The 22027-nt window shown below is 36.9% G+C and overlaps 12 protein-coding genes across 12 annotated transcripts; 9 read left to right on the forward strand and 3 right to left on the reverse strand.

Annotated features, from left to right (window-relative positions):
• The first annotated feature begins 1998 nt into the window (after positions 1 to 1998).
• On the forward strand, positions 1999 to 3653 carry RHIMIDRAFT_270897 (uncharacterized protein). The gene is made up of 9 exons (XM_023612214.1): positions 1999 to 2119; positions 2176 to 2285; positions 2339 to 2432; positions 2482 to 2726; positions 2776 to 2819; positions 2869 to 3044; positions 3092 to 3239; positions 3289 to 3375; positions 3424 to 3653. The coding sequence occupies exons 1-9, from the start codon at positions 2027 to 2029 to the stop codon at positions 3489 to 3491; spliced, it is 1065 nt and encodes a 354-aa protein (XP_023461695.1). The 5' UTR covers positions 1999 to 2026; the 3' UTR covers positions 3492 to 3653.
• A 25-nt stretch (positions 3654 to 3678) lies between these two features.
• RHIMIDRAFT_248191 (glycosyl transferase) lies at positions 3679 to 4762 on the reverse strand (the record flags this gene model as incomplete). The annotated part of the gene is made up of 3 exons (XM_023610488.1): positions 3679 to 3929; positions 3980 to 4686; positions 4740 to 4762. The coding sequence occupies 3 exons, from the start codon at positions 4760 to 4762 to the stop codon at positions 3679 to 3681; spliced, it is 981 nt and encodes a 326-aa protein (XP_023461696.1).
• A 514-nt stretch (positions 4763 to 5276) lies between these two features.
• Positions 5277 to 5858, forward strand: RHIMIDRAFT_295540 (uncharacterized protein; the record flags this gene model as incomplete). The annotated part of the gene is made up of 2 exons (XM_023614195.1): positions 5277 to 5577; positions 5626 to 5858. 2 exons carry the CDS (start codon positions 5277 to 5279, stop codon positions 5856 to 5858), a joined length of 534 nt encoding a protein of 177 aa, XP_023461697.1.
• Positions 5859 to 7849: 1991 nt separating this feature from the next.
• RHIMIDRAFT_248193 (uncharacterized protein) lies at positions 7850 to 8463 on the reverse strand (the record flags this gene model as incomplete). Its single annotated transcript, XM_023610489.1, has 2 exons — positions 7850 to 8188; positions 8248 to 8463. The coding sequence occupies 2 exons, from the start codon at positions 8461 to 8463 to the stop codon at positions 7850 to 7852; spliced, it is 555 nt and encodes a 184-aa protein (XP_023461698.1).
• A 323-nt stretch (positions 8464 to 8786) lies between these two features.
• Positions 8787 to 9067, forward strand: RHIMIDRAFT_270899 (uncharacterized protein; the record flags this gene model as incomplete). Its single annotated transcript, XM_023612215.1, has 2 exons — positions 8787 to 8844; positions 8898 to 9067. The coding sequence occupies 2 exons, from the start codon at positions 8787 to 8789 to the stop codon at positions 9065 to 9067; spliced, it is 228 nt and encodes a 75-aa protein (XP_023461699.1).
• A 273-nt stretch (positions 9068 to 9340) lies between these two features.
• RHIMIDRAFT_220265 (ribosomal protein L19/L19e) lies at positions 9341 to 10307 on the forward strand. The gene is made up of 3 exons (XM_023607402.1): positions 9341 to 9453; positions 9525 to 9634; positions 9687 to 10307. Coding segments are annotated over exons 1-3 (552 nt in total). The 5' UTR covers positions 9341 to 9451; the 3' UTR covers positions 10127 to 10307.
• A 51-nt stretch (positions 10308 to 10358) lies between these two features.
• On the forward strand, positions 10359 to 11782 carry RHIMIDRAFT_208701 (uncharacterized protein; the record flags this gene model as incomplete). Its single annotated transcript, XM_023607080.1, has 6 exons — positions 10359 to 10380; positions 10450 to 10514; positions 10581 to 10679; positions 10732 to 10910; positions 10959 to 11016; positions 11084 to 11782. 6 exons carry the CDS (start codon positions 10359 to 10361, stop codon positions 11780 to 11782), a joined length of 1122 nt encoding a protein of 373 aa, XP_023461701.1.
• A 379-nt stretch (positions 11783 to 12161) lies between these two features.
• Positions 12162 to 12838, reverse strand: RHIMIDRAFT_242155 (uncharacterized protein; the record flags this gene model as incomplete). The annotated part of the gene is made up of 5 exons (XM_023609725.1): positions 12162 to 12236; positions 12291 to 12375; positions 12430 to 12598; positions 12658 to 12712; positions 12812 to 12838. The coding sequence occupies 5 exons, from the start codon at positions 12836 to 12838 to the stop codon at positions 12162 to 12164; spliced, it is 411 nt and encodes a 136-aa protein (XP_023461702.1).
• On the forward strand, positions 12819 to 14567 carry RHIMIDRAFT_270905 (uncharacterized protein). The gene is made up of 5 exons (XM_023612216.1): positions 12819 to 12842; positions 12903 to 13429; positions 13479 to 13640; positions 13728 to 14117; positions 14175 to 14567. Exons 2-5 carry the CDS (start codon positions 13064 to 13066, stop codon positions 14292 to 14294), a joined length of 1038 nt encoding a protein of 345 aa, XP_023461703.1. The 5' UTR covers positions 12819 to 12842; positions 12903 to 13063; the 3' UTR covers positions 14295 to 14567.
• Positions 14568 to 14966: 399 nt separating this feature from the next.
• RHIMIDRAFT_270914 (uncharacterized protein) lies at positions 14967 to 15898 on the forward strand (the record flags this gene model as incomplete). Its single annotated transcript, XM_023612217.1, has 5 exons — positions 14967 to 15018; positions 15055 to 15165; positions 15208 to 15310; positions 15359 to 15605; positions 15661 to 15898. The coding sequence occupies exons 1-5, from the start codon at positions 14977 to 14979 to the stop codon at positions 15896 to 15898; spliced, it is 741 nt and encodes a 246-aa protein (XP_023461704.1). The 5' UTR covers positions 14967 to 14976.
• A 678-nt stretch (positions 15899 to 16576) lies between these two features.
• RHIMIDRAFT_220268 (thioredoxin-domain-containing protein) lies at positions 16577 to 18130 on the forward strand. Its single transcript, XM_023607403.1, has 5 exons — positions 16577 to 16739; positions 16790 to 17033; positions 17099 to 17241; positions 17295 to 17619; positions 17665 to 18130. The coding sequence occupies exons 1-5, from the start codon at positions 16608 to 16610 to the stop codon at positions 18045 to 18047; spliced, it is 1227 nt and encodes a 408-aa protein (XP_023461705.1). The 5' UTR covers positions 16577 to 16607; the 3' UTR covers positions 18048 to 18130.
• Positions 18122 to 22026, forward strand: RHIMIDRAFT_231529 (ubiquitin carboxyl-terminal hydrolase 5). Its single transcript, XM_023607697.1, has 9 exons — positions 18122 to 18233; positions 18279 to 18396; positions 18457 to 18598; positions 18652 to 18978; positions 19032 to 19356; positions 19401 to 19509; positions 19577 to 20672; positions 20724 to 21687; positions 21740 to 22026. Exons 1-9 carry the CDS (start codon positions 18231 to 18233, stop codon positions 21986 to 21988), a joined length of 3333 nt encoding a protein of 1110 aa, XP_023461706.1. The 5' UTR covers positions 18122 to 18230; the 3' UTR covers positions 21989 to 22026.
• The last annotated feature ends 1 nt before the right edge of the window (position 22027 follows it).

Here is a 22027-nt window from a genome sequence, read left to right on the forward strand (position 1 = left end):
ACAGATAGCATAATTCCGGATGGGCTTTATGTGAACGAAGCTAGCTCCTTTGTCCACTTTGCTTGCCTCAGTGGGTCTGTTCTAGTTGAATCTTGAAAAGAATTGGCAACCAAATCATTTTTTATGAAATATATTAATATTCAGTCAAGGTTTCCACTCGATCTTATCTAATCTTATCTCGATTATACTCAAATTTGAAGCAACTGTATGCAAATACCTATACTGAAACTCTAGAAGCAAACAACCTGGAATTGTCATAACATAAATTTAATAAAACAAATAATTTATTTTTTGAATCGTTACCTAAGATGAAGTAGTTATTTTAAAACAAATGCATACAAAACGAGCTGCACAACCTTGCCCAGTATGGTCAAGTTTGATCTTCGCTTCGGTAATTTTCCTTCACTTTGGCGGAACACAGCTTGTGCTGCCACAGACTCTTTCTATGAGCCAAGTTTATGCAATCTGCACTTTTTATACTAATAAATTATGGCATATATCGCCACACTGAATTCTTGTTGTCAGCATTATTCGGGACTTTCAGCCCCCACGACGTGTAGCATTAACTCTTCACCTAAACGATACAGTTACGTACTATTTTCTTTTCTTCTTGTAAATTAAGTTTTTATTAAACTAACTGGTCACTCATACTATATATATCTCGTTCTCAAAATAAAATATGTACTACTTGACTTACATACCTGTTCTTTTTTTCAAACTTTCTCTACAATGGCAAGTAGTTTTCATTCTTTTTATTTCAAAGATGGAATAGACAACTTTTTCGATGAGCATGACGAAAGAGTTTAAGATACCTTAAGGTGGCTTAACAGATATTGTATTTGACACAATAACTAGCCGCAAGAGTTATTAACTGGGCTAGATCACCAACTGGAGCTCGCGCTGTGGTTAAAACTGCGAGAACAAGAGTAACTTCTCACACGGTTATTGGAACCATCCATCTGTCTGCAGTGTTTCATGTTGTTTCGAGAAACCTCCCTCCCGAACCTGAATTAGACACTGTCGCCAAAAAGAAGAAAAAGAGTAACAGTAGAAAGAAACGGGATGTAGCTGAGACTAACAACGGCGAAGGAACTCAGGAGGATGACACCAGTGCAGTTAATGTATAACCAGCTCCAAAAGGTACAGCTTCAAAAGGTACAACAACTGCTCATTTTATTAAGTTTTTCAATGAGATCCTTGATATCATAAATGAGGATGAGTCTGTAAAGGGTAGTTATTTAGTGATGGGTAATGCTAGGATCCATAATTCGATACCGATGATTCGAAAAATCGAAGCTAGAGGTTATAGAGTAATGTATCTCCTCCTTTACTCGCCTGAGCTAAACCTTATTGAACAGTTCTGGGCCTTAGTGAAAGGAAAAATGAAGCACCATCGCTTGATGAAAGAAGAGACATCATCTTCTAGAATTGGTGATGCATATAATGACGTTCGTTTTAGTGATCCTTATAGCTTGAGCCTTCACTCCAAACGTCAAATTATAAATTGCTATAAATGAACTCCATTCTAAAGCTTTTTATTGAATAAATATTTACTAATTCTAGCTATAAATCAACTGAAGTGTTACGAGAACCAAAACACTATATGATTTTATTAATTGGAACATGGTTAAGCACTATTATGTTTTATTCACTTGTTTTTGCATTAGCCGACAACCATTTTTTTGAATTTTTGCTGTGACCAACAATATCCACCAGCCGGACTGTATTAGTTGATTGTATGATTAAGCTTGCGGAGTTAGCAATGAATGCCCTGGAAAAAAAAAAGTGTATATATTCACTGACCTTCGTTTCTTTCAAAAATAATAGTGTATAAGCTTGGCCAATCAATCATCTTTGTGTTGATAACTCTTTTTAAATAAAGAAATCCAGTAACACAAAAACCTTTAATGATGACGTTCCAGCCAATTAAATTTGTTTTGACTACCAAATATGGTCCCTGTTTTATAGAGTTCTTTTTTTTTTTTTTTTTTCTTCTCTCATAAATAGACTTGAAGAGCACCACAAAATGTCAGAAGAGAGCTTTGATACTTCGTCAAGAAAAATGTTTGACGCAACAAAAGAAGTGAATAATAAAACTGATAATAACAATAGACTTCATGTAACTATAAAACACATTCTTAACTACAAGACAATAATAACTTTATATACATATAGTTTTGGTCTAATTCAGTAAATTCAGTATCACTCGTTTTATTATCTATACTCGAAGCCATCATCGTGATTGCATTAGAAGCTGTCATATTTGTCAACTTTCATAATACAGAGTAAGAAATATTAATAATAATATGCGTTATAAACTTATAGTGTCTTTATGTAGATTTTCAAAACATAACCTCGGTTTAGGTATTCCTGTTTACTTGATGATTTTTATAACCAGTCAAGTATTTCAAGTATTCACCGCATGGGATGCTGTAAGAGGGCTTACTTTGCATAATAACAACACTATTAACACATCTATAGGTCCGTGCACAGAATACAATACAGGTCATTGCATTTTTGTTATTCAATCTATGCTGCTTTGTATATGCTGTTTTCCAATTCAAGCAAATGGCAGATGCATTGAGGTCCAATGATCCTTATTTAGGAGAATTGGCTAATTGGCTCAAGTCGTTTATTTATCGTCTGTTGATTGCTGTTGCTGTTATCACTGGAGTATGTCAATTAGCTTATTTTTACCTTGGTATACGCTTATATCAAGAATTTGGGTATGTTTGCATATGTATATATAATCAACAGCAACTAATAATATGTTAGATGGAAGATTTACAAAAGAATAGGCGCTGACCCAGAAATAAGAAGTAAAGAAGACACTCTTTGTGTTATGTATAACTCATGTGTGTATTATAGACATGTATAGATGGTACCAGATTTTTTTGACTATTCTCAAGCTTGACTTTTTCTTCTTTTTGGGTTACTCTATCCAATATCTCATCTTGGTCCTTCGAAATAATGACCCAGAGTTTCCATTGACAATCGTTGCTCTACCCGTAACTTGTCTAGTCCTGTTGTTAGCTGTCTATGCAGTAAGTAAAGATCATAACGTCATCATTCTCACTCATATCATGTTTAGGTAAGACACGAATCAAAATGGTTAATCAGCTTATTCTTTTTGGGTTTATTTGCTGGTGTTGCCTACTTTAGCTTCAAACTATATCGAATCTATGACGTATCACAAGCAGAAAAATACAAGTTTGTAAAGGACTTTTTGACTTTCTTTGGCAAGTAAAACCATGTTTTATTTATGCAAAATAATAACACCTTTTATAGCCAGCGTATCCTTAGCCTTTGTTATCTTGACGCTTGTCAATGCGATCATTTGTTTTCTCAATTTCGATAAAGGATTGAAACCTCATTGTAAGTTCTATATTCAGAAATATTAAAGGTGTCTAATTGTCTATACAGTAACATCTAGGTACCATCAATCATCAACGCCCGAAAACCTTAATGAACGTACACTTTCTCTTGATTAATATACACACACATTTATGAACTGGTTTCATAAAATTACTTTTATTGTCCTCCTCGCATTTGTATCATTTACTTGTCATTTACCGTTTCCCCCCTCTTTCTTATATTCCCTCTCTTTCTTGACGTCTATTTTCTTTTTTTCTCTTTATTATTATTATTATTATTATTACTGTTATTAAATTTAATACACTATGACCAAACATCCCAGCTTTTCTTCTTTTTAGCTTCCTTTTCGTGCTGTATCCATTTAGGTAAGCAAGTATCATAATGCTGATCATGGTCAATACTTTTATCTGATGTGCCTGTTGGACATTCACATCTACATCCAATATCTTTTGAAGGTGATGGACAATGTCTATAAAGATCATGCTGATACCCAAAATCTTCAAAATAATGAACCTCGGATGTTTCCAAGAATAAGCCAGCAGCCAATGAATGCACTAGAGTAGAATAAATGCCTTGTAGCTAAATATATCTCTTTTTTTTTTACCTGGTGCATCTCCCCATCGTTCATAAAAAAAGTTACCCGTCTTATCCAGATAATTAAAGAAATCGCGGTACTGAGGACTTCTCCAGAGATCAAGGGAAGCGATTTCAAAATTAGACCAAAAATGACACAAGTTGAAATCACCCGTGTCCTTGTTGACAAAGTAAGGGAAAAGCAAATGACTCTTTTCTGAAGTATCTATTCTTCTCGTCTTGGCATACTCTAACACGTGCTGCCATAAGGTAGGAATCGTTTCTGGCAGTTCAGTCAAAGTGACGACAAATCCATACTTCATTTTATATTTTTCCATGAAAAGGAAGGGGTCATAGGTGATATCACAGTAATACTTGACACCAGGCTCCACACGCCAGTACCAATCAAATTCATCTAATAATGGATGATCAAAGAAGAATCCAGATTGATATCGACACATGTGGTGATAACTTTCCAAGTCTCCATAGTAAACGCCTTTTCGGCCCATCTCTGCTCGTTTCTCTGCTGCCAATGTCTTATTGACCCACACTGGATAACTCCATTGATTCTCGGGGACAAGACCAAAACGCATATCTGCATTGGGTGCTGCCTTCTTGACTGCCTCTTTGAATTCATTCGTAAAGGGCTCTTCGTTTAGAAATACATAGGGATATTTAAAGTTCTTGTTGAATCTATCTTCGAAATTGGCAATGGTTTGTGCAATGTCACCTTGTTCCCTAATACTTGTGAATACATACTATCTTTTTATTTTATTCTTTTTTTTTTTTACTTGTTGCGAACAAGAATCACCATGGCTGCTTTGGCTTTCTTTGCTGGAGGATTGTTTATAAAATGCTTTTGTGGAAGACATGCTTTTTCATCATAATCTGTAAAATAAGCAACTGGCTGTAATTGCTTTGACACCTTTGGATGATTGGCGATCTGGTATAAAAAGAAGAATGCAGAGACAAATATAACAAGAAGAACTGGCTTTCTTGAAACCGATAGAATCGGGAAAGCTGGCATCCGAAAGAATAAAGTAATAAAAAAAAAGAGAAGGGGGTGAACATGGGAAAAATCAAAGGTGTGCGCGTAGTGTTATGACAGTTGCATAAAGCCCATTAATTACAAATGCGTCATGACTGAAACATAGTCTATATGCATATAGTGTTCCGTTTGGTTTCATCGTAGGCTCTTGTTTTCTCTAGCTTAATATCATATCGAACCCTATCATCTTCCAGATTATCAAGTAAAACCCTTTGTTAACATACACTCTTATAAGCATGCACTTTTTTTTTTCTTTCATTTTTCCCATTCTACTTTTAAAATGACAGAATATATTGATGAACGGCAAGCAGTCGAGGAAAAATACTTCAAGGACATTACTTGCTGTGGACTGAGAATCACAAGCTTGTACAAGTTAATAGAGCATCACGAACGGTGTCATGAACAATTTGAATTCTGCAGTAATAAAACAGAGGCTCAGGTTAATATGCTACGACATCACGACGTCTTTTTTTCTGCAGGTATCTACATCAATGAGACACCTTATAACAATAATCAAGAGATTGTTGCGATTGATACCTCACTTCTTACCCAGTCAACCGATATGAATAATCCACTGTCTAGTATGTGCATGAAACACATGTTTAAATATGTAACTGATATGTCTATAGACTGTGGATCAGATCCAGAAAGACGACGACGGTATGTCTGCACAGAGCCATTATGTAATAAGGTATACAAGAACATCAATGGTCTAAGGTATCACCAAACACATGGTCATCATAAGCATTTACCCATATCCCAACTCCATGTCTGTAAGCTCTGTGGAAAAACCTACAAAGCGTCTAATGGACTTCGGTATCATATGCGAAGTATGCATACCATTCTTTTATATGACAAATGAAATAAATTTTAAGACCCAGATAACGGGTCTCGTAAGTAACGTGACCAGAACAAGCAACCCAAGAATTAACTTGTAGTATATATATTTATAATAATGACTTTTTTTTTCCAATTGCTAAGCCTTTATCTTTGTTATTAAAAGGTGATATAATGGCCGGCTTTTTTTTGCATACAAATATTTTCTTTACAATGGTTTAAAGTAACCAAAGAGAGCCAATGTACGCGACAAGTAACCATAGAAACATGAACAAATAATTTATATAAGGTTACACTGCCCTGAATCAGAAATATTCGGAATATAGCTACTTTGTTGTTTCAAGATAGTAACCTACTTAGTCAGGAGCTACTTTCAATCATCTTGACATGTTTAAACTAGTACAATACAACCCCATTTTTTTCTTTATTTTTTTGTGAATAAAGCAATTAAAACCCATTATATTCCATAATACACTTAGATTGATAAAAACAACACAAAAAAATATGCTAAAAAAAAAAAACTACAGACTTGCTTTCATTATTTAAGCTCATTTTTACACACATAAAAGAGGGGCATTGTCTGCGTACAATAATAGCTAATTTATTTTAGATACTTTCTAGATAACCAAAAAAGCAAGAGAAAAAAAAATACTTAAATAATGCTTGTTTTTAGAATATATCCATTTTAATTGTTCACATATATATTTTACTGACACTTATGTCTTTGTTCATATTGGCTAACTTGTTTTTGCAAATAAGCAAAAATATTATATAAAGTATTATTCATAGCAAAAGAAAAGAAAAAAAAAAAAAAGAAAGCTAATTTATTTTGCAAGTTGAAATCTGTAAGTAGTGTTTCTTTTTAGCTTGATTTTATTTCACTTATATATACACAAATTTATTTAAAAGCAAGCCTAAAAGAAATAAACAATATAAAATCAGCCCATACTAATGCTAATTTACTCACTGCTCTTGTCTTGCTGCGTGTTAGGATGCCTTTATCTTTTATGATTGCTTCATATTTTAAAAATAGATGAATGCAAATGAACTTTATTGGAGGAGGAGTAAACATTGACGGGACCCTCTTTCTGTGATTTAAGATCAAGCTTCAGCTTGTCTTTCAGTGCCTAAGCGTTTAATGATTATTGGTTGATCACAAGTTGAAAAATCTAAATACCCAACCAAAAAAAACAGTCATGAGTTCAAGGTTAAAAAGAAACATCATTTAATCCTTACCGAGTATTTGCATCGCAATGGCCCTGTCATTCTCTTGTGTTAAGCGAGGAAGAGGTAATAGAAATAGAATCAGTATTGGAGTGGCTGATGCTAGGCAAGAATATAGAAAGAGTTTGCACGGTCCAAAAATGCCAATTGCTAAAGCAGAGAGAGAATCTCTTGGTTTGGATGCTTTGTTGTTCCTGACTATGGCACATCTTAGATTTCTACATTAAAGGGAACCTTTGCTCTTGAAACTAATTTGTCTTCCTTTATTCAATTTTCTTTGCATAAGTTGGTCGAGTTTTGAAAAACAATACAGGCAGACTTGTGAGGCCATGTATTCGTCAGTTATGCGCACGTTTACATACTTTACCTGAATCCTTTGCTTCCATATTCCACCATATCTAAGAAAGCCCTTTATTCTTGAACCAGCACCTGTTCCTTCATCACCTATGAACATTACTGGCTTTGTTTTCGGCTGTTGATCTAAAAGTTTGATTAGATTCTTGTGAATTTTAATATTGTATTATTACCATTTTGAGCAACTATGAATCGTTGTTCTGAAGTACAAAGCTTTAATTTAAACCTTTTTTGTTGAATATGCTTCGTTCTCTCTTTAACTCTTTTGCTGAAGTAATAAAATTTTCTAAGTGTGTCATGAGCCGTGTACTGCTGTGAAAGGACTTCTTTTATTTCTTCAACACTGACAGCGTGATACATGCTCTCATCGGTTCTCTTTTTATCTCTTTCAAGCTTTTTTTTTCTTCTTATCCAGTTTTCGCATTCAAAGTCGATGTCTTATGATTTCACGTTAAAAGAGTTGGGCAAATCAAGGTAAGATACACTTTCGTCCATACATTCCGGATCAGTAGCGTTGCTATGGTATCTTTCAAGAATATTAGCAAGGTGAGGATCACCGTTTTGTACATCTCCAAGAACCTGATATCGGTTGTAAAGCTCTAAATGAAATTTAAAACGTTTCAAAATAAAAACAGCCGTATCAGACACGGTGCGAAGGCTATTATCTGTTTCTGAAAACTTAAAGTCTTGAGCAACATTGAAATTGGGTGAAAATAAACTATTCTCAGCTTTTGCTAGTCCATAACTTCCTTTATCAATAACTTGAGCATGAGTAAGCTAATCTCCAGATTCAGGCGGACAAGGAAGGCGATTATTAGCCATTTCTTTTTGCGCACAATTTCCATTCTTTTTATATGCAACTGTTTTCTTCTGTTACGTAATTGATTTTGTATATGAATCCTCTTGTTGAATAAGTCATTGCACGGTTGTTTAACTTGTTCAATTTTTGAATACAATTGTTGACGTTCCAAAGCTGAACTACTCTTCCATTGCGAGTGAACTAACTTTAACACTTTCAAATGGTTTGCTGACTTTTCTTCTTTGTTGACCATTTTTGACAAGTTGGTAAGCTCTGATACTTGTGCTTGTGATAAGATAATTTCTTATGTGAATGTGAAAATAGAAGCGGTTCGAACCTTTAGTATTTTTTAATAAAAGTTGAAGTTTCTTATGATGACGAAAGGTGTCTTTATTAAGGTAACGGTAAACGACTATTTATATGTTTCCACTTGATATTTGTTACAATGAATGTTTTAAAGAGCAATAAAGCTGAACTCAAACTAAATTTCACGCGACAGTACTCGGAGTATTATCATAGAGAAAATTCAAAGTAGTCTTTTTCAGTGTAGATCCTTTACACATGATATATTGTGTTATGACATTAAAGTTCGAAACGGTTATCTTTATCGTTGCTCATGTCCTGACTCCTCCAAGTTTTGCAGACATATTTTTCTTGTCAATCGTGTATTTCAAGTGCCTTTTATAGAACGTTCAAGGCCGAATGTAACTCCTGTTAACGATGAAAATGCCACCTTGTCTAATACAATTGAAGACATGCCAGACGCTGCCTTTGATAATATTCAAAGCACTAGTGACATGGACGAGCAAAACTTGCGCTTTAGTGAATTCATTAACGAAGGAGAAGAGTATTGTTAGGTATTAAACAAGTTATAGGAAGAAAAATCTGCTTTGTTAGCACAACAAGGCAAGCTAAATGAAATTCGTTATTGATAAACACTTTGAAAGAAGCAACTATTGCAATGTATGACGCTGGAAAATCTTCTCATACACTTCCACCAAGACAACAATGATTTTTTTTACAATTGATATAATAAACATTGAAAAAAAGTCTATCGTACTTAATTCATCAACATTTAATATGACTGCTAAAATCTTTGTAACTATAAAGCTGCCCATCACTACTGGAATCGGCATTTTAAAGTTTCGTGGCTTATACAATTGCAAACTTTTTTTTTTTATTGCGGCAGTAAGCTGGGAAGTAGTAAAGCCTCCTCTTTTTCGCTTTAGTCGATTTTAAAAATGTAATTGTCAACATCCAATGTCGAGGAAAGAAAGAGCAAAGGGAGAGAGAAACTTATGCATATTTCAATAGGGTCAGTTTAGTTGTCCAAAAGCGTCTTGCTGCTTCCGTCCTCAAGTGTGGTAAGAGAAAGATCTGGCTCGACCCCAACGAAGTCAATGAAATCTCCAACGCCAACTCTCGTAAGTTTTATTATTTGTATTCCAAAGAGATATATAACCGTATTTTGTAAAGGTGCCAACATCCGTAAGCTCGTCAAGGATGGTTTGATCATTCGTAAGCCCCAAATCTCTCAATCTCGCTTCCGTGTCCTCGAACGTGCTGCTGCCAAGCGCAACGGTCGTCACATGGGTTACGGTAAGAGAAAGGGTACTGCCGATGCCCGTATGTCCAGCCAAGTTATCTGGATGCGCCGTATGCGTGTCCTCCGTCGTCTCTTGGCCAAGTACAGAGAAGCTGGCAAGATCGACAAGCACTTGTACCACCAACTCTACCTCAAGTCTAAGGGTAACGGTTTCAAGAACAAGCGTGTCTTGATGGAACACATCCACAAGGCTAAGGCTGAAAAGGTCCGTGCCAAGACTCTTGCTGAACAAGCTGATGTCCTCCGTGCTAAGAACAAGGCTCTCCGTGAACGTCGTGCCAACAAGAAGAACGAAAAGGTTGAAGCCTAAATTTCTTTTTTTTACACACAATAAATCTCAAAGATTGACCAGTAATTCTAAACCCAAGTTCTTTTACATTCTACTTCTCCTTTCAGGGCAACACACGTAACAGTTGCCCCTTCCTTCTGTTGTCAAGCAGAAAAAATTTTCGTGACTTGTTTTATTTTTTATATTTTTTTTCTTGTTCTACTGGACCGTTTTCAATTTTCTCTCTCTTTTACTTTAGTAAATAATTATTACTATGAGTGTTCAAGGCTTTTGGGGTAATTTTTATATGAAAAAAGACGGAAGAGCCTTTGACTCATGCCTATTGTTTTTTTATATGTAAATAGGTCTTCAGTTAGTACCTGGCAAGACATACAGTCAAGTTGTAGCAGCTCCTTTCCGTATTTCTATGGTAAATTACTTTTATATTTTACATGGATATATATATATATATATAGTATATTCAATATCAACTTAGGCTTCACTTACTGTTGATGCTGATGGAAACAAGCGCACGTCTGTCTCTGTTCTTATCGATAAAAAAGAGTTCGTTCTTTGTACTTTAGTTCCCAACAAGGTATAGGAAAAAAAAAGCAAACAAGGATAATATATTTATATTCTTTATATAGATCGAGCAACAACCTTTAGACATTACCTTTGTTGAAGGTGAAGAAGTTACTTTCTCTGCCAAGGGTTCAAATGCTGTTCATCTTACTGGTAACTATGTATTCCACGATGATGATGAGGGAGATATGGGCTCTATGGGTGATGAATCTGAGGAAGAAGATAATGTTGAAGAATTCTTAAAGTAAGGCGTTTATGAAATATGAAGTCGAAAACCTAACAAACATTGTAGAAAGCTTCCTCCTAACGCCACTAAGGAAGATATCAGTAAGTTCTTTCTAACAATGTATGTATGTTGACTAACATGTCGTATTAGACAAAGCTTTGATTGCTTCTATTAATGGAGGTATGGATGAGTCTGATGAGGAAATTGATTCTGATGAAGCTATGGGTGAAGATGACTCTGAATCTGAAGAAGAATCTGAAGAAGAAGAATCTGAAGAGGAGGAGAAGCCTATTGTCAACAAGAAGCGTCCTGCTGAAGATACCAAGACACCTCCTACCAAGAAGCAAAAGGCTGCTGAACAGGCCAAGAAGCCTGAAACCAAGAAGGAAGAATCCAAGAAAGAACAGGCCAAGAAGAAAGAAGAGCCTAAAAAGAAGGAGGAACAAAAGAAAGAGCAAGCCAAGAAGGAGGAACCCAAGAAGAAGGAAGAACAAAAGAAGAAAGAAGAACCTAAGAAGAAGGAAGAACAAAAGAAGGAAGAGCCCAAGAAGAAGGTTACAAAGCTTCCTAACGGCCTCATTATTGAAGATATTAAGGTTGGTGAAGGTGCTTCCTGTAAATCTGGTCAAAGAGTTGGCATGCGCTATATCGGTAAGCTCACAAACGGCAAGGTCTTTGACAAGAATGTTTCTGGTAAACCCTTCTCTTTCCTTTTGGGTCGTGGTGAAGTTATCAAGGGATGGGATCTTGGTATCGTTGGCATGAAGGCCGGTGGTGAACGTAGATTGACCATTCCCGCTCCATTAGCATACGGTAAGCGTGGTGCTCCTCCAGATATTCCCAAGAATGCCACTCTTGTTTTCGATGTCAAATTACTTACCATGAAATAATCTGTCTCCCCTTGCATTGTTATTATCTTATCTCAAATTGTTTTATATCAGTTATTACACTTGTCAATAAAAAATAAGAATTCATCTTGGTTTATTTTATAAAAACGCACCCTTAAATAGACTGCAGGAACAAAGATAATTGAAAATGGTGCGTCGTCAATGGAATCTTACTACGTGCACACTCACAAAGAAGAATATAGCTTAAACTAAAACAAAGATGCACCTGTCAAGGTATCAAAAAGTGCAAATCTTTCTCTCTTTTTCGCTTTATGACAGTGTCGAATAAAGACATCATGTGTAACGTTGAATGCGACTTTTTGTTAGCTGCATTATGCAAGGTAGCTACACTTTATTTCATCAGCGTATGTGATCAACAAACTTAGAATCTGAGCTTGCTGAAGAACCACTTGTTCTTGCCGGTTTGGTAGCGTTCTTCAAAGAGCTTCTTGATGAGCTAGAATAAAGATATGTGAACAGTCAATTTTATATCGACTTTTTTTGACTTTACCTTCTTGGCATCTTCACGTTGAGAAGGTTCCTTGAAGGTGTCAGAGGAAATGGTTCCCTTAATTTGTTCCAATTCCAAACCATAACTAAAAACATATAAAGGTTGGTATTACTAATGTCAACAATGCCTATATAATTACCGAGTGGGCATCATGTGGTTGTAGTTGACAATCTTGACGAAAGGCTTAACCTTGGAGCGCTTGGCAACCTTCTTTTGACCCATCTTCTTGGTGACCTTGAGAGGAGTGCGTTCGACACCAGCGACAACGGCGTAACCATATGGTCTTTCCTTAGTTCCTTCATCGTGGTCTATACATACGCATGTTGAATAATCCCGATATTGTCATTGTATTATTTCTAAATCTTACTGCGAACAACAACAGCCTTCTTACCGGCATAGCGACCTTGTAAGATGACAACAACCTAATTTCTTAATTAATTTTCTGTCTTATTTTTTTTTTTTTGAAAAAGGGAATGGATTCATTCTATCTGCATCCATCCATCCTTGTCGAAAGCACGTACTTTACCAGCCTTGATGAATTTGACCATGTTGGTTAGTGATATGTAGAGGAAGAGAAGGAAATCTGAGTTTCATCCGTTTCTTCTAATACAGCACTCTGCTTTGGTTGGGCACTTCTGCACTTTTCTTCTCTCTTTGTCTCCTTCTTTCACCCACCCTCCAACCCACACTATCGGAGTTTAAATAGAGCGAATGAGATTTTGAAAACTGCAGTTGCCGCACAAAGGGACATTCTTTCTCTCTCTTTTATTTTTATGAGTGAAAAGAAACGTTCCTTACCGTTTGAAAATGAAGATCCGAAGCGACAACGAAGGTCTACACTAGAATTTGCTGCAGATAATCAATTCTTGCTTGAAGATTATTTTTCATTGGCTATTGTCCTTTTGGATCCAACAAAGATATTTATATTTAAAGAAAGAAAAGATGAATACATCCATATGCTGGCTAAGCATGCAGTTAAACTTGCTCATGGCAATCTCTTGAATACAATTGAAAGAATGTTGAGTTTGGTTGATAGCGATACGTCAGATCAGGAACTGAATCTGTTGCTCGCCAAAATGAAGGATATAGATAAAGAAAGAGAATATGCGTTCATTACTTGCACCATACAGTGCCTAAAAGTAAAAAGCGTCTCTATGCGTGATTATATAATAACTTTCATTTTTCTAGAACAAGACGTCAAGAATAGATGACATTATACGATCACAGCTTGACAGCAGATCGTTGTTACAACAAGTGCTATTTCATGATGTCCGATTTGCAAGATTACTGCCTTTATTTCACTTTTTATTTAATTATGATCCCAGTATGGTTACCACTCCTTCATATGAGGTATTTCTATTCGATATCCTGATAAGATTGTCGTGTCATATGTGTGTATGTGTGTTTTTATAATGACATATTACTATATATCTACAGAATGGAGTATCTGCAAGCTATAAAAGTTCTTCCATGATTGGCACTATTGCAAATTCACAGGGTACCTTTTCATATTCATCCTCTTTTGATGATTTCATATCTAGAATACCTGATACAAACTATGATGAACCACATGATATGCAAGAGTTTAGTATCATAAGTGCTACTATGGACAGTGATGATAATATCATGGATGACACTACTACACAAGAATCTAGACAAAAATTTAGTGTAGCAGGAAACGAAAAGACGACTTTATGTTATAATGACTTGATATTAGACGAAATAAAGGTCGGAGAGAATGTACTAGATGACTCTGTGAAGGCGAGCATCATTCAGCACCTAAAGACAAACAAGCCAAATATTTGGGAAAAGATCGTGAATTATGAGGTAAAAAAAAAATCAGTCTTTTCCAGCCTACTGGTTGATCCTTCCTTTTTTTAATAGCCTGTGGATATTGATGAATGCTATGAAGGCTTAGAATGTAAAAAGAGTGTCCTGAGTGCCTTTCTAGATGAATTTGTAAATTGTGTGACACGAATGTTTATGCAGTCTAAACAAAACTAAATGTGTTGTTAGGGCTGTTTGAAGTCTAAAAATAAAATCAAGCTCAGCTAAAGATGAGCTTCGTTTCTTGTTTATAAAGTAGTGCTTGAGGGGGTCTTCTGGTCGTCTATTAAGTAGCAGCTAGCCTCTTTTTGTTAACATGGCAATGTTTGACAGATTTTTTTTATTATTATTCTTTGGCACATTAAGTGAAGCTAAACAACTCATGTGCATTTGGCATACTCAACAGTATCATTTTATATAATGTCTTCTATTCAGGTTATAACTATCCACCTTTTGTAGCATAAGATCTGTCAAAGCCTATCGCAAACTCTTGATTTAGTCCTCGGGTTTGCTCAAGCAGCAGAAAAACACATGTATCAATGTAGAGTTGGTATTAGTATATATCTCACATAGGAAGCTTCAAGCCAAAAGAAGTAGCTTTTAAAGAGTAAACACTCTGGATGAAATAAATGACCATGCGCGCTTTTTTTACTATTGTGCATTAACTTGGTTTCTACGAGGCCTCAGCAGGTAACCCTTTTTATTTTGATACGCCAAGGTTAATCAATTAATAGAGCTGCTAATTGCTTTTTATCATATATGAATCTTGTTGCATTACTGTATTTCCAAAAATTATTGACACTGATGCCAAGAGTAAAATTCGCGCTTGTTAAATTCTAATGTCACGTTAAGAAGAGATATGTTGTATTTTGTACACGAAAGCTCTACACCAGAGCAACCAGTGAAATTTCGGTACACTAAACAACAGTAAGACAAGACATGGAAAACCAAAAAGTACCGTCGAATCTTGCAAGGTCTCAAAGTCCAGAATCCTGATACCTTTCAAGTTGAGCAAGCCCTTTGTCAACAGCCAAGCAGCACCGTATCCGTAGAAGACTTTAACCGCTTCCTTCAAGCCAGACCTGAATAGTCTGCCGTTCTTAGTCAATTCTATGGACATACCATCACAAACCATGATAATGGATACCTCCTCTTTCGCAAGATCCGTCTTTCAGCGTACTTCAACAAACAATGTGCCGATTAAAAGCTTATTCAAGGCTTACGCGCCAAGTTTGGATAAGACGCCGTGTTTGTGATGGGAAACTGGTCTGCTCCCCATGCTAGGTATCATGAGCCCATCTGTAGCCTTGGTTTCCGAAGACTTCTCAAGAAGCATAGGTTCCAAATCTATCTTATAGACGAGTACAAGACCAGTAAGTGCTGTCCAACATGCCACAAAGAAAGCCTTCACACGTTCCGCCGTGTTCCAAACCTACGACCGTATCAATGTGAGCGATATCCTTCTGTCGTCTGCCATGGCATTTTAAGGTGATAATACATTAACCACTTGGATGACTTTATACTGGTTGAATATTGCCTGTAGATGCACCAATTTATACGGTAGACCCGCCATGGCAGCTCCAGATAGATATCGCTTAAGGAACAGGGATGTTACTGCTTGTCTCAACTACGTGCACATCCTTCGTGGGTTTCGACTTAATGGCATGATTCCTCATAGGTTTCGCCGGGTTGCTGTTGCTCCTACAAGGTGTCGAAGAAGAGTGGACGATCAGGAGCAACCAAGAACTAGAATACGCTTAGACGATGATTCTTCATCCTAGTTATCGCTAGGACACATCTAGATGCCTTCGGGGTAAGTTGTATACATGTAATAATTTTTTTACATAACCAAATGTATAATTCTTTATATTAATTCCTTGGCACTTATTACTCTCATTTGTACGCGGCTCCTTTTGCACGCATTTTATTTTTAACCTTCGTGTAAATACTTTTTTTTAATATGCGTTAATCATTTTTTTCATACACGTCATAATTTTATCCTCTTTCTGAAATTCATTTTTAATAAGACAGTAATAGCAGCTTAAAATATAATAAAAGTAAAAGAAAAGATAATAGCTGTACGCAAAAAAATTGTTACATATGCCACAGGTCTCTCAAGGCTGCGGCTTTGAAACAACTGTTGCTTTTCAATAGAAATTTAGCAACACTCTCATTCGACAGCAACTAATAGTAAAGTGGAATCAACGTGTTTTTATCCTATTCGCTTATTCATCAATGACTATATTGAATCACAAGTTTAGCGACAGATTGTTTATTTTGACAATCAGGGCAACTTTATATCATATCCTTTTAAATAAGTTTAATACTATTGACGATGCTTACGTTTCGTTAAAAGATTACTTTATTCATTTGTAGAACATTCGATCAGTTCTGCCCTTAATTTTGCGTGTATAAGAATTCCCGCAAATCAATAAATAAAACGTTGTTACTGAGATTTAATTCATTACTTTTCTTTCTCTTTTTTGAAAAATGAAGTTTCCTACTATTGCCTTATTAACTATTTGTTCTCAAATCGCGTTATCTCAAGCGCTGTATACATCCAAGGATGATGTTAACTTACTAACACCACAGACATTTGGTCCTGCCGTGATGGATACGAATGTAACCCTATTTTTTTTCTTTTAAAAAAACAAACTAACCAGTTACCATAGCAACTGGTTGCCGTTGAGTTTTACGCGCCATGGTGCGGTCACTGCCAGCGACTCGCGCCCGAGTGGAAAAAGGCAGCAACAAATCTGAAAGGTCTTGTCTCGGTCAATGCAGTTGATTGCGATGTAGAAGCCAACAAACCACTCTGTGCGACTTATGATATCAAAGGATTTCCAACCATCAAAATATTCCCTCCTGAGCTACGAAAACATAAAAAGACAGGCAAGCTAAGCAAGGTGCCAACAGGTAGATGATGATGATGATGATGATGATGCTCCTTGTATTTTGTATTTAAGTTTTTTTTTTTTTAGACTACCAAGGACCACGAGATGCAAAATCTATTGTTGATTATTTATTATCTAATCAACCTTCGAACGTATTATTTGTCAAATGGAATGAAAAGGATGTTAAATCAAAAAAGAGTATCACCTTGGATAATTTCTTATCTACACAGGTAAAAAAAAATCCTCGTTTGTGATTAGAAGAAGTAATAATATATATACACAGAACGAAACATTACCCAAAGCATTATTATTCACCGACAAGCCTACAACTACACCATTATATAAGGCACTCTCTGTCGAATTTAAAGATCGTTTACTAATGGGCGAAGTGAAGCAATCCGAAAAGAATATTGTCAACGAATTTAATATTCAATCTTTTCCTACTTTGGCTGTCATTTCCCCTGAACACGGCACGGTCCAATTCGAAGGCAAGTTGAAGAGAGACGCTTTAAAATCCTTTTTGGAAAAGTACGCTCTGAAAAGCAAGACATCCGGGAATGATAATAAAGGTAGCTCTGACAGCAGCCAACCAAAGAAGACGACAAAAGGTATACGTGTTCTTTGTATTACGTAATCTTATACATGTTCCATAGTGGAAGCTATTACGACGAATGATAGCTTAAAGCAACACTGCCTGAATACAAACCAGATCTGTGTGCTGGTCATTACGGACGATCAAGATAAGCAGGAAACGATTGATATATTAAACGTATTAAAAGACAAGAATGACAAGTTCCAGTATGGCTGGATGCATGCCAGTCAATCTGCAGATATTGTCAACGCACTTCAACTGCCTCAGGATTATCCATCATTATTCATCTTGCATCCTTCAAAACATGCGTTTAGAAATTACGTAGGCGCATTTGATGAAAACAAGATTCATCAATGGCTCAATCGTGTCAGCTCAGGTGCAGTTGATGCTTGGGCATACAAAGGTGACATTAAATTGATTGAAAGGCAACATGATGAATTGTAAGCAACTGCATTATTCTAAAATAAAGCTTTAAACAAATTCTGACCAATAAAATTAAAGTAAGAAGAAAGTCTAAAAAAAAGGTCTACTTTATATTTTCCCTTTCTTTCCCTTTCTATTATTTTCTGTGTGTGCGTGTGCGCGTGTGTGTGCTTTATATTAATTAAAAGAAACTGATTAGAAAAAATGGTAAAATACTGTGTATTTTGTTAGAGATGTTATTTATATTTGCAGAATGAGGATCAGCAGACAGCTTTAGAGAAACCGCCTTCACCACCACCTTATGACAGCGACAAAGTCATGACAGAAGCAGAGGTATCACCACCTCCTGCACTCTCAATTATAGAAGACTGTAAGTTTTTTTTTTTTTTTTAAAAAAAAAAAAGTATTTATGCTTACTCATGACCATCAGTTGAAACCATTGCCAAGAAAGAAATGCCACTTATTGAAGAAGAAATTGTCAGTTTCAAATGTGTACATTGGGATGTTCTTGAATGGAGTAAACTCGATCACCGTGTGTTGGGTCCTGTTTTTGAAGCAGGTGGACATGACTGGTATTATAAAAACAGACATGAAAAATAAAACAAGACTGACATACATATGATAGGAACGTTCTCATGTTCCCCAGAGGAAATAACCAAAATAAATATGTTTCCATCTATCTTGACCTGACTAACTCCAAGGCGACAATCGATCCTAACGAATACGCCTGTGCTCAATTCATCATTGCACTTTCCAAACCTTCTCAACCAACTCGCTATGTATCATTAACTGCGCACCATCGATTTACGAGTGACGAGAGTGACTGGGGCTTCACCAATTTTGTTACGTTCGAGACATTGTGCGATCTACTAGAAAACGATGCAATTCGTGTGAGTGTGATTATCCGGGTAGTCAAGGATACAACGGGTATTCTCTGGCATAATTTTATAAAGTAAGTTTTTGCTCTTTATTGTTTGGTAACAAATATACTAAAGCATCCAAAAGTTACGATTCAAAGAAAGTAACAGGTTATGTTGGACTTCAAAATCAAGGCGCTACTTGTTATATGAATTCACTGTTTCAATCGCTTTATTTTACCAACTCGTTTAGAAAAGCAGTTTATCAGATTCCAACCGAAAATGATCAGCCCACCAAGAGCATTGCACTTGCGCTCCAGCGTGTCTTTTACAATTTACAGTTTGTGGATACCGCTGTTGGTACAACCGAGTTAACCAAATCCTTTGGTTGGGACTCTTTAGAGGCATTTAGACAGCACGACGTCCAAGAATTTAACAGAGTCTTACAGGACAATCTAGAAATAAAGATGAAGGTAACCATTTTATGTGTTGCACACCTCTTATTGACATCTTATAGGACACACCTGCTGATGGAGCCATAAAGAACTTGTTTGTAGGTCGAATGAAAAGTTATATTAAATGTATCAATGTCGATTATGAATCCTCTCGCAGCGAAGATTATTATGGTAACTCTTTCCTCCTTTTCCTGATCTCGACAGGTCATTTATCCTTCTTTTTTTATTTTTTTATTAGATATTCAATTAAATGTCAAGGGCTGCAAGAACCTCGAAGATTCTTTTAGAGATTACATTACTGAAGAGACGCTCGAGGGAGATAACAAATATATGGCAGAAGGACACGGTCTTCAGGATGCCAAGAAGGGTGTCATTTTTGAAAGTTTCCCACCTGTCTTGCACTTACAGCTCAAACGTTTTGAATATGACATGATGCGAGATATGATGGTCAAGATCAACGATCGCCACGAGTTCCCGCTCGAGATTGATCTTGAACCTTATCTTGCGCCTAATGCTGATCGATCCAGGAGCCACAAATACGTGCTGCATGGCGTATTGGTGCACAGTGGTGACTTGACAGGCGGACATTATTTTGCGTTTGTGAAGCCCGAAAAGGATGGAAAGTGGTTCAAGTTTGACGATGACCGGGTGATTCCAGCGACACTAAAGGAAGTGCTCGAGGAAAATTATGGCGGAGAACAGACGGGATTGCACGGCCTCAATATGCGTGGACGTCTGATGAATCGATTTACAAATGCATACATGTTGGTCTATATCCGAGAATGTATGCTCGACGAGATATTGGCTCCTGTGACCGAAGACGATATTCCCAAACACTTGATTAAACGTATTGAAGAGGAGCGTCGCCTTTTGGAGATCAAGCGAAAAGAAAAGGAGGAGCAGATGTATTACATGAAAATTTTGCTTGCCACAGACGACTCATTCAGAAGCAACCGTGGATTTGACTTTACAGACTTTGACGAACGTCATGCTGTACACAACAAGGTCTTGGTCTCTCGTGTGAGAAAGGATCAGACATTTGGACAGTTCCGAGCAGAGATTGCTCAATGGCGAGGTCTGCCCGAGACTCACATTAGGTTCTGGCTGATGGTCAATCGACAGAACCGCACGGTACGCGCTGATATGCCTATTCATGACGATGAAGCAAATTCGACTTTGGACGAAGTGCGTCAGAGGTATGCTACGAACCAGGTTATACTTCGACTATACCTCGAGGAAACCGATACACCCCCGTTTCCTTATGCAGGACACATGTCAGCGGACGATGCATTGATCTTTGTCAAATTCTATAGTCCTGAGCAACAAACATTACAGTAAGTTCAAAGAGTGATGCATAGACAAGATACTAATATGAGCCCTTTTAGGGGCGTGGGACACTTTTACGCAGACAAAGTGACTGAGCTCTACACGTACGTTGATCTATTCAAAAAGATGGTGGGATTTGATGAAACACAAGATATCTGGGTATATGAAGAAGTCAAGCCTTCGATGGTCGACCGACTTGACCTCAACTTGACCACTACCTTGGCAGAACTTCAGGACGGTGATATTCTTTGTGTTCAAAGAGCGTTGAGTCCTCAAGAGATGCAAGCGATCGTTCAGAACGGAGGACACGCAACAGTGGACAAGTATCTCGAATACGAGCTTGGTAAAGTTCTCGTGACATTCTCGCCTCGTGACAGCAGCGATGAGATGTCCCCCGACTTAGACCTGTGGCTTCACAAGGACATGAGTTATGAACAAGTGGCTGTCTGTCTTGCTCAAGAACTTCATGTGGATGCAGACAAATTACGAGTGATCAACCCGTACTATCAAGGCAAGATACCTCAAAAGCGATTCAATGGACTAAAGCTGGGCAAAGTCTTGGCCGCAGGCTATCAGACGGGTCAGGCAACAGGTCGGTACCGACTGCTTTATGAAAAGCTAGACATGAGCCTGGACGAGATTGAGTCCAAGTGCGCTGTGACCGTGACAGTATGTACGCCGACACTAAAGGACAAGCACACGGTCGAACTGTTATTGTCCAAGGAGAGCACGATAGAGGATCTACTGAACGCGCTGGTGGATAAGAAGGTGACATTTCAGACCGATTCAGGTACCAGACGGGTCCGTATCTTTGATGAACTTGATGGTCGGTTCAATTGCGAGTATGACGAATTGAATTGGAAGGCAGCAGTATCAGAGAAACAGTGTCTGAAGGTGTACGCAGAGGAAGTACCTGCGGAGGAAATAGAGATGACAGAAGATGATGTGCTCATAAACGTGTTCCATTTCCAAAGAACACCCAGCCATACACATTCTGTTCCATTCCGATTTGTTGTTAAACCCGTAAGTTGTGATTAGATGCCTTTTTTTTTTATGAAGACTCACATTTCATTAGGAAGAGCCTTTAAGCGAAACAAAAAAGAGACTTCAATCGAGAACAGGGATGGATGATAAAGAATGGAGTAAAGTAAAGATTAATATCTTTAATGAAGATGAAGATTACTCGTTTTTGGTGAATGATGAAGATGAGACCTTATTTAGTCAAAGGCCATATCATAAAGGAGATACAATTGGATTAGACCATATGGATAAAACTACAAAACTGGATAGAAACGGATCTGGAGCGATCTTTATAAGAGGTTAAATAAAAAATAAATGACGCTTTTATTAAATAAGGAGTTGG

This window comes from Rhizopus microsporus, assembly GCF_002708625.1.
Source record: "Rhizopus microsporus ATCC 52813 unplaced genomic scaffold scaffold_28, whole genome shotgun sequence".
NCBI classification, from domain to species: domain Eukaryota; kingdom Fungi; phylum Mucoromycota; class Mucoromycetes; order Mucorales; family Rhizopodaceae; genus Rhizopus; species Rhizopus microsporus.

Coding starts and splice junctions, on each gene's coding strand:
- RHIMIDRAFT_270897 (XM_023612214.1), top strand. CDS start 2,027: ATGTCAGAAGAGAGCTTTGATACTTCGTCAAGAAAAATGTTTGACGCA. Junction 2,120..2,175: donor ATAATAACAATAGACTTCAT/GTAACTATAAAA, acceptor ATATACATATAG/TTTTGGTCTAATTCAGTAAA. Junction 3,240..3,288: donor GGACTTTTTGACTTTCTTTG/GCAAGTAAAACC, acceptor CACCTTTTATAG/CCAGCGTATCCTTAGCCTTT.
- RHIMIDRAFT_220268 (XM_023607403.1), top strand. CDS start 16,608: ATGAAGTTTCCTACTATTGCCTTATTAACTATTTGTTCTCAAATCGCG. Junction 16,740..16,789: donor CTGCCGTGATGGATACGAAT/GTAACCCTATTT, acceptor CAGTTACCATAG/CAACTGGTTGCCGTTGAGTT. Junction 17,034..17,098: donor GCTAAGCAAGGTGCCAACAG/GTAGATGATGAT, acceptor TTTTTTTTTTAG/ACTACCAAGGACCACGAGAT.
- RHIMIDRAFT_231529 (XM_023607697.1), top strand. Junction 18,979..19,031: donor CTCTGGCATAATTTTATAAA/GTAAGTTTTTGC, acceptor AGCATCCAAAAG/TTACGATTCAAAGAAAGTAA. Junction 20,673..20,723: donor CCTGAGCAACAAACATTACA/GTAAGTTCAAAG, acceptor GAGCCCTTTTAG/GGGCGTGGGACACTTTTACG.
- RHIMIDRAFT_220265 (XM_023607402.1), top strand. Junction 9,635..9,686: donor AATCTCCAACGCCAACTCTC/GTAAGTTTTATT, acceptor TATTTTGTAAAG/GTGCCAACATCCGTAAGCTC.
- RHIMIDRAFT_270905 (XM_023612216.1), top strand. CDS start 13,064: ATGAGTGAAAAGAAACGTTCCTTACCGTTTGAAAATGAAGATCCGAAG. Junction 13,430..13,478: donor GCACCATACAGTGCCTAAAA/GTAAAAAGCGTC, acceptor TCATTTTTCTAG/AACAAGACGTCAAGAATAGA. Junction 14,118..14,174: donor AAAAGATCGTGAATTATGAG/GTAAAAAAAAAA, acceptor TTTTTTTAATAG/CCTGTGGATATTGATGAATG.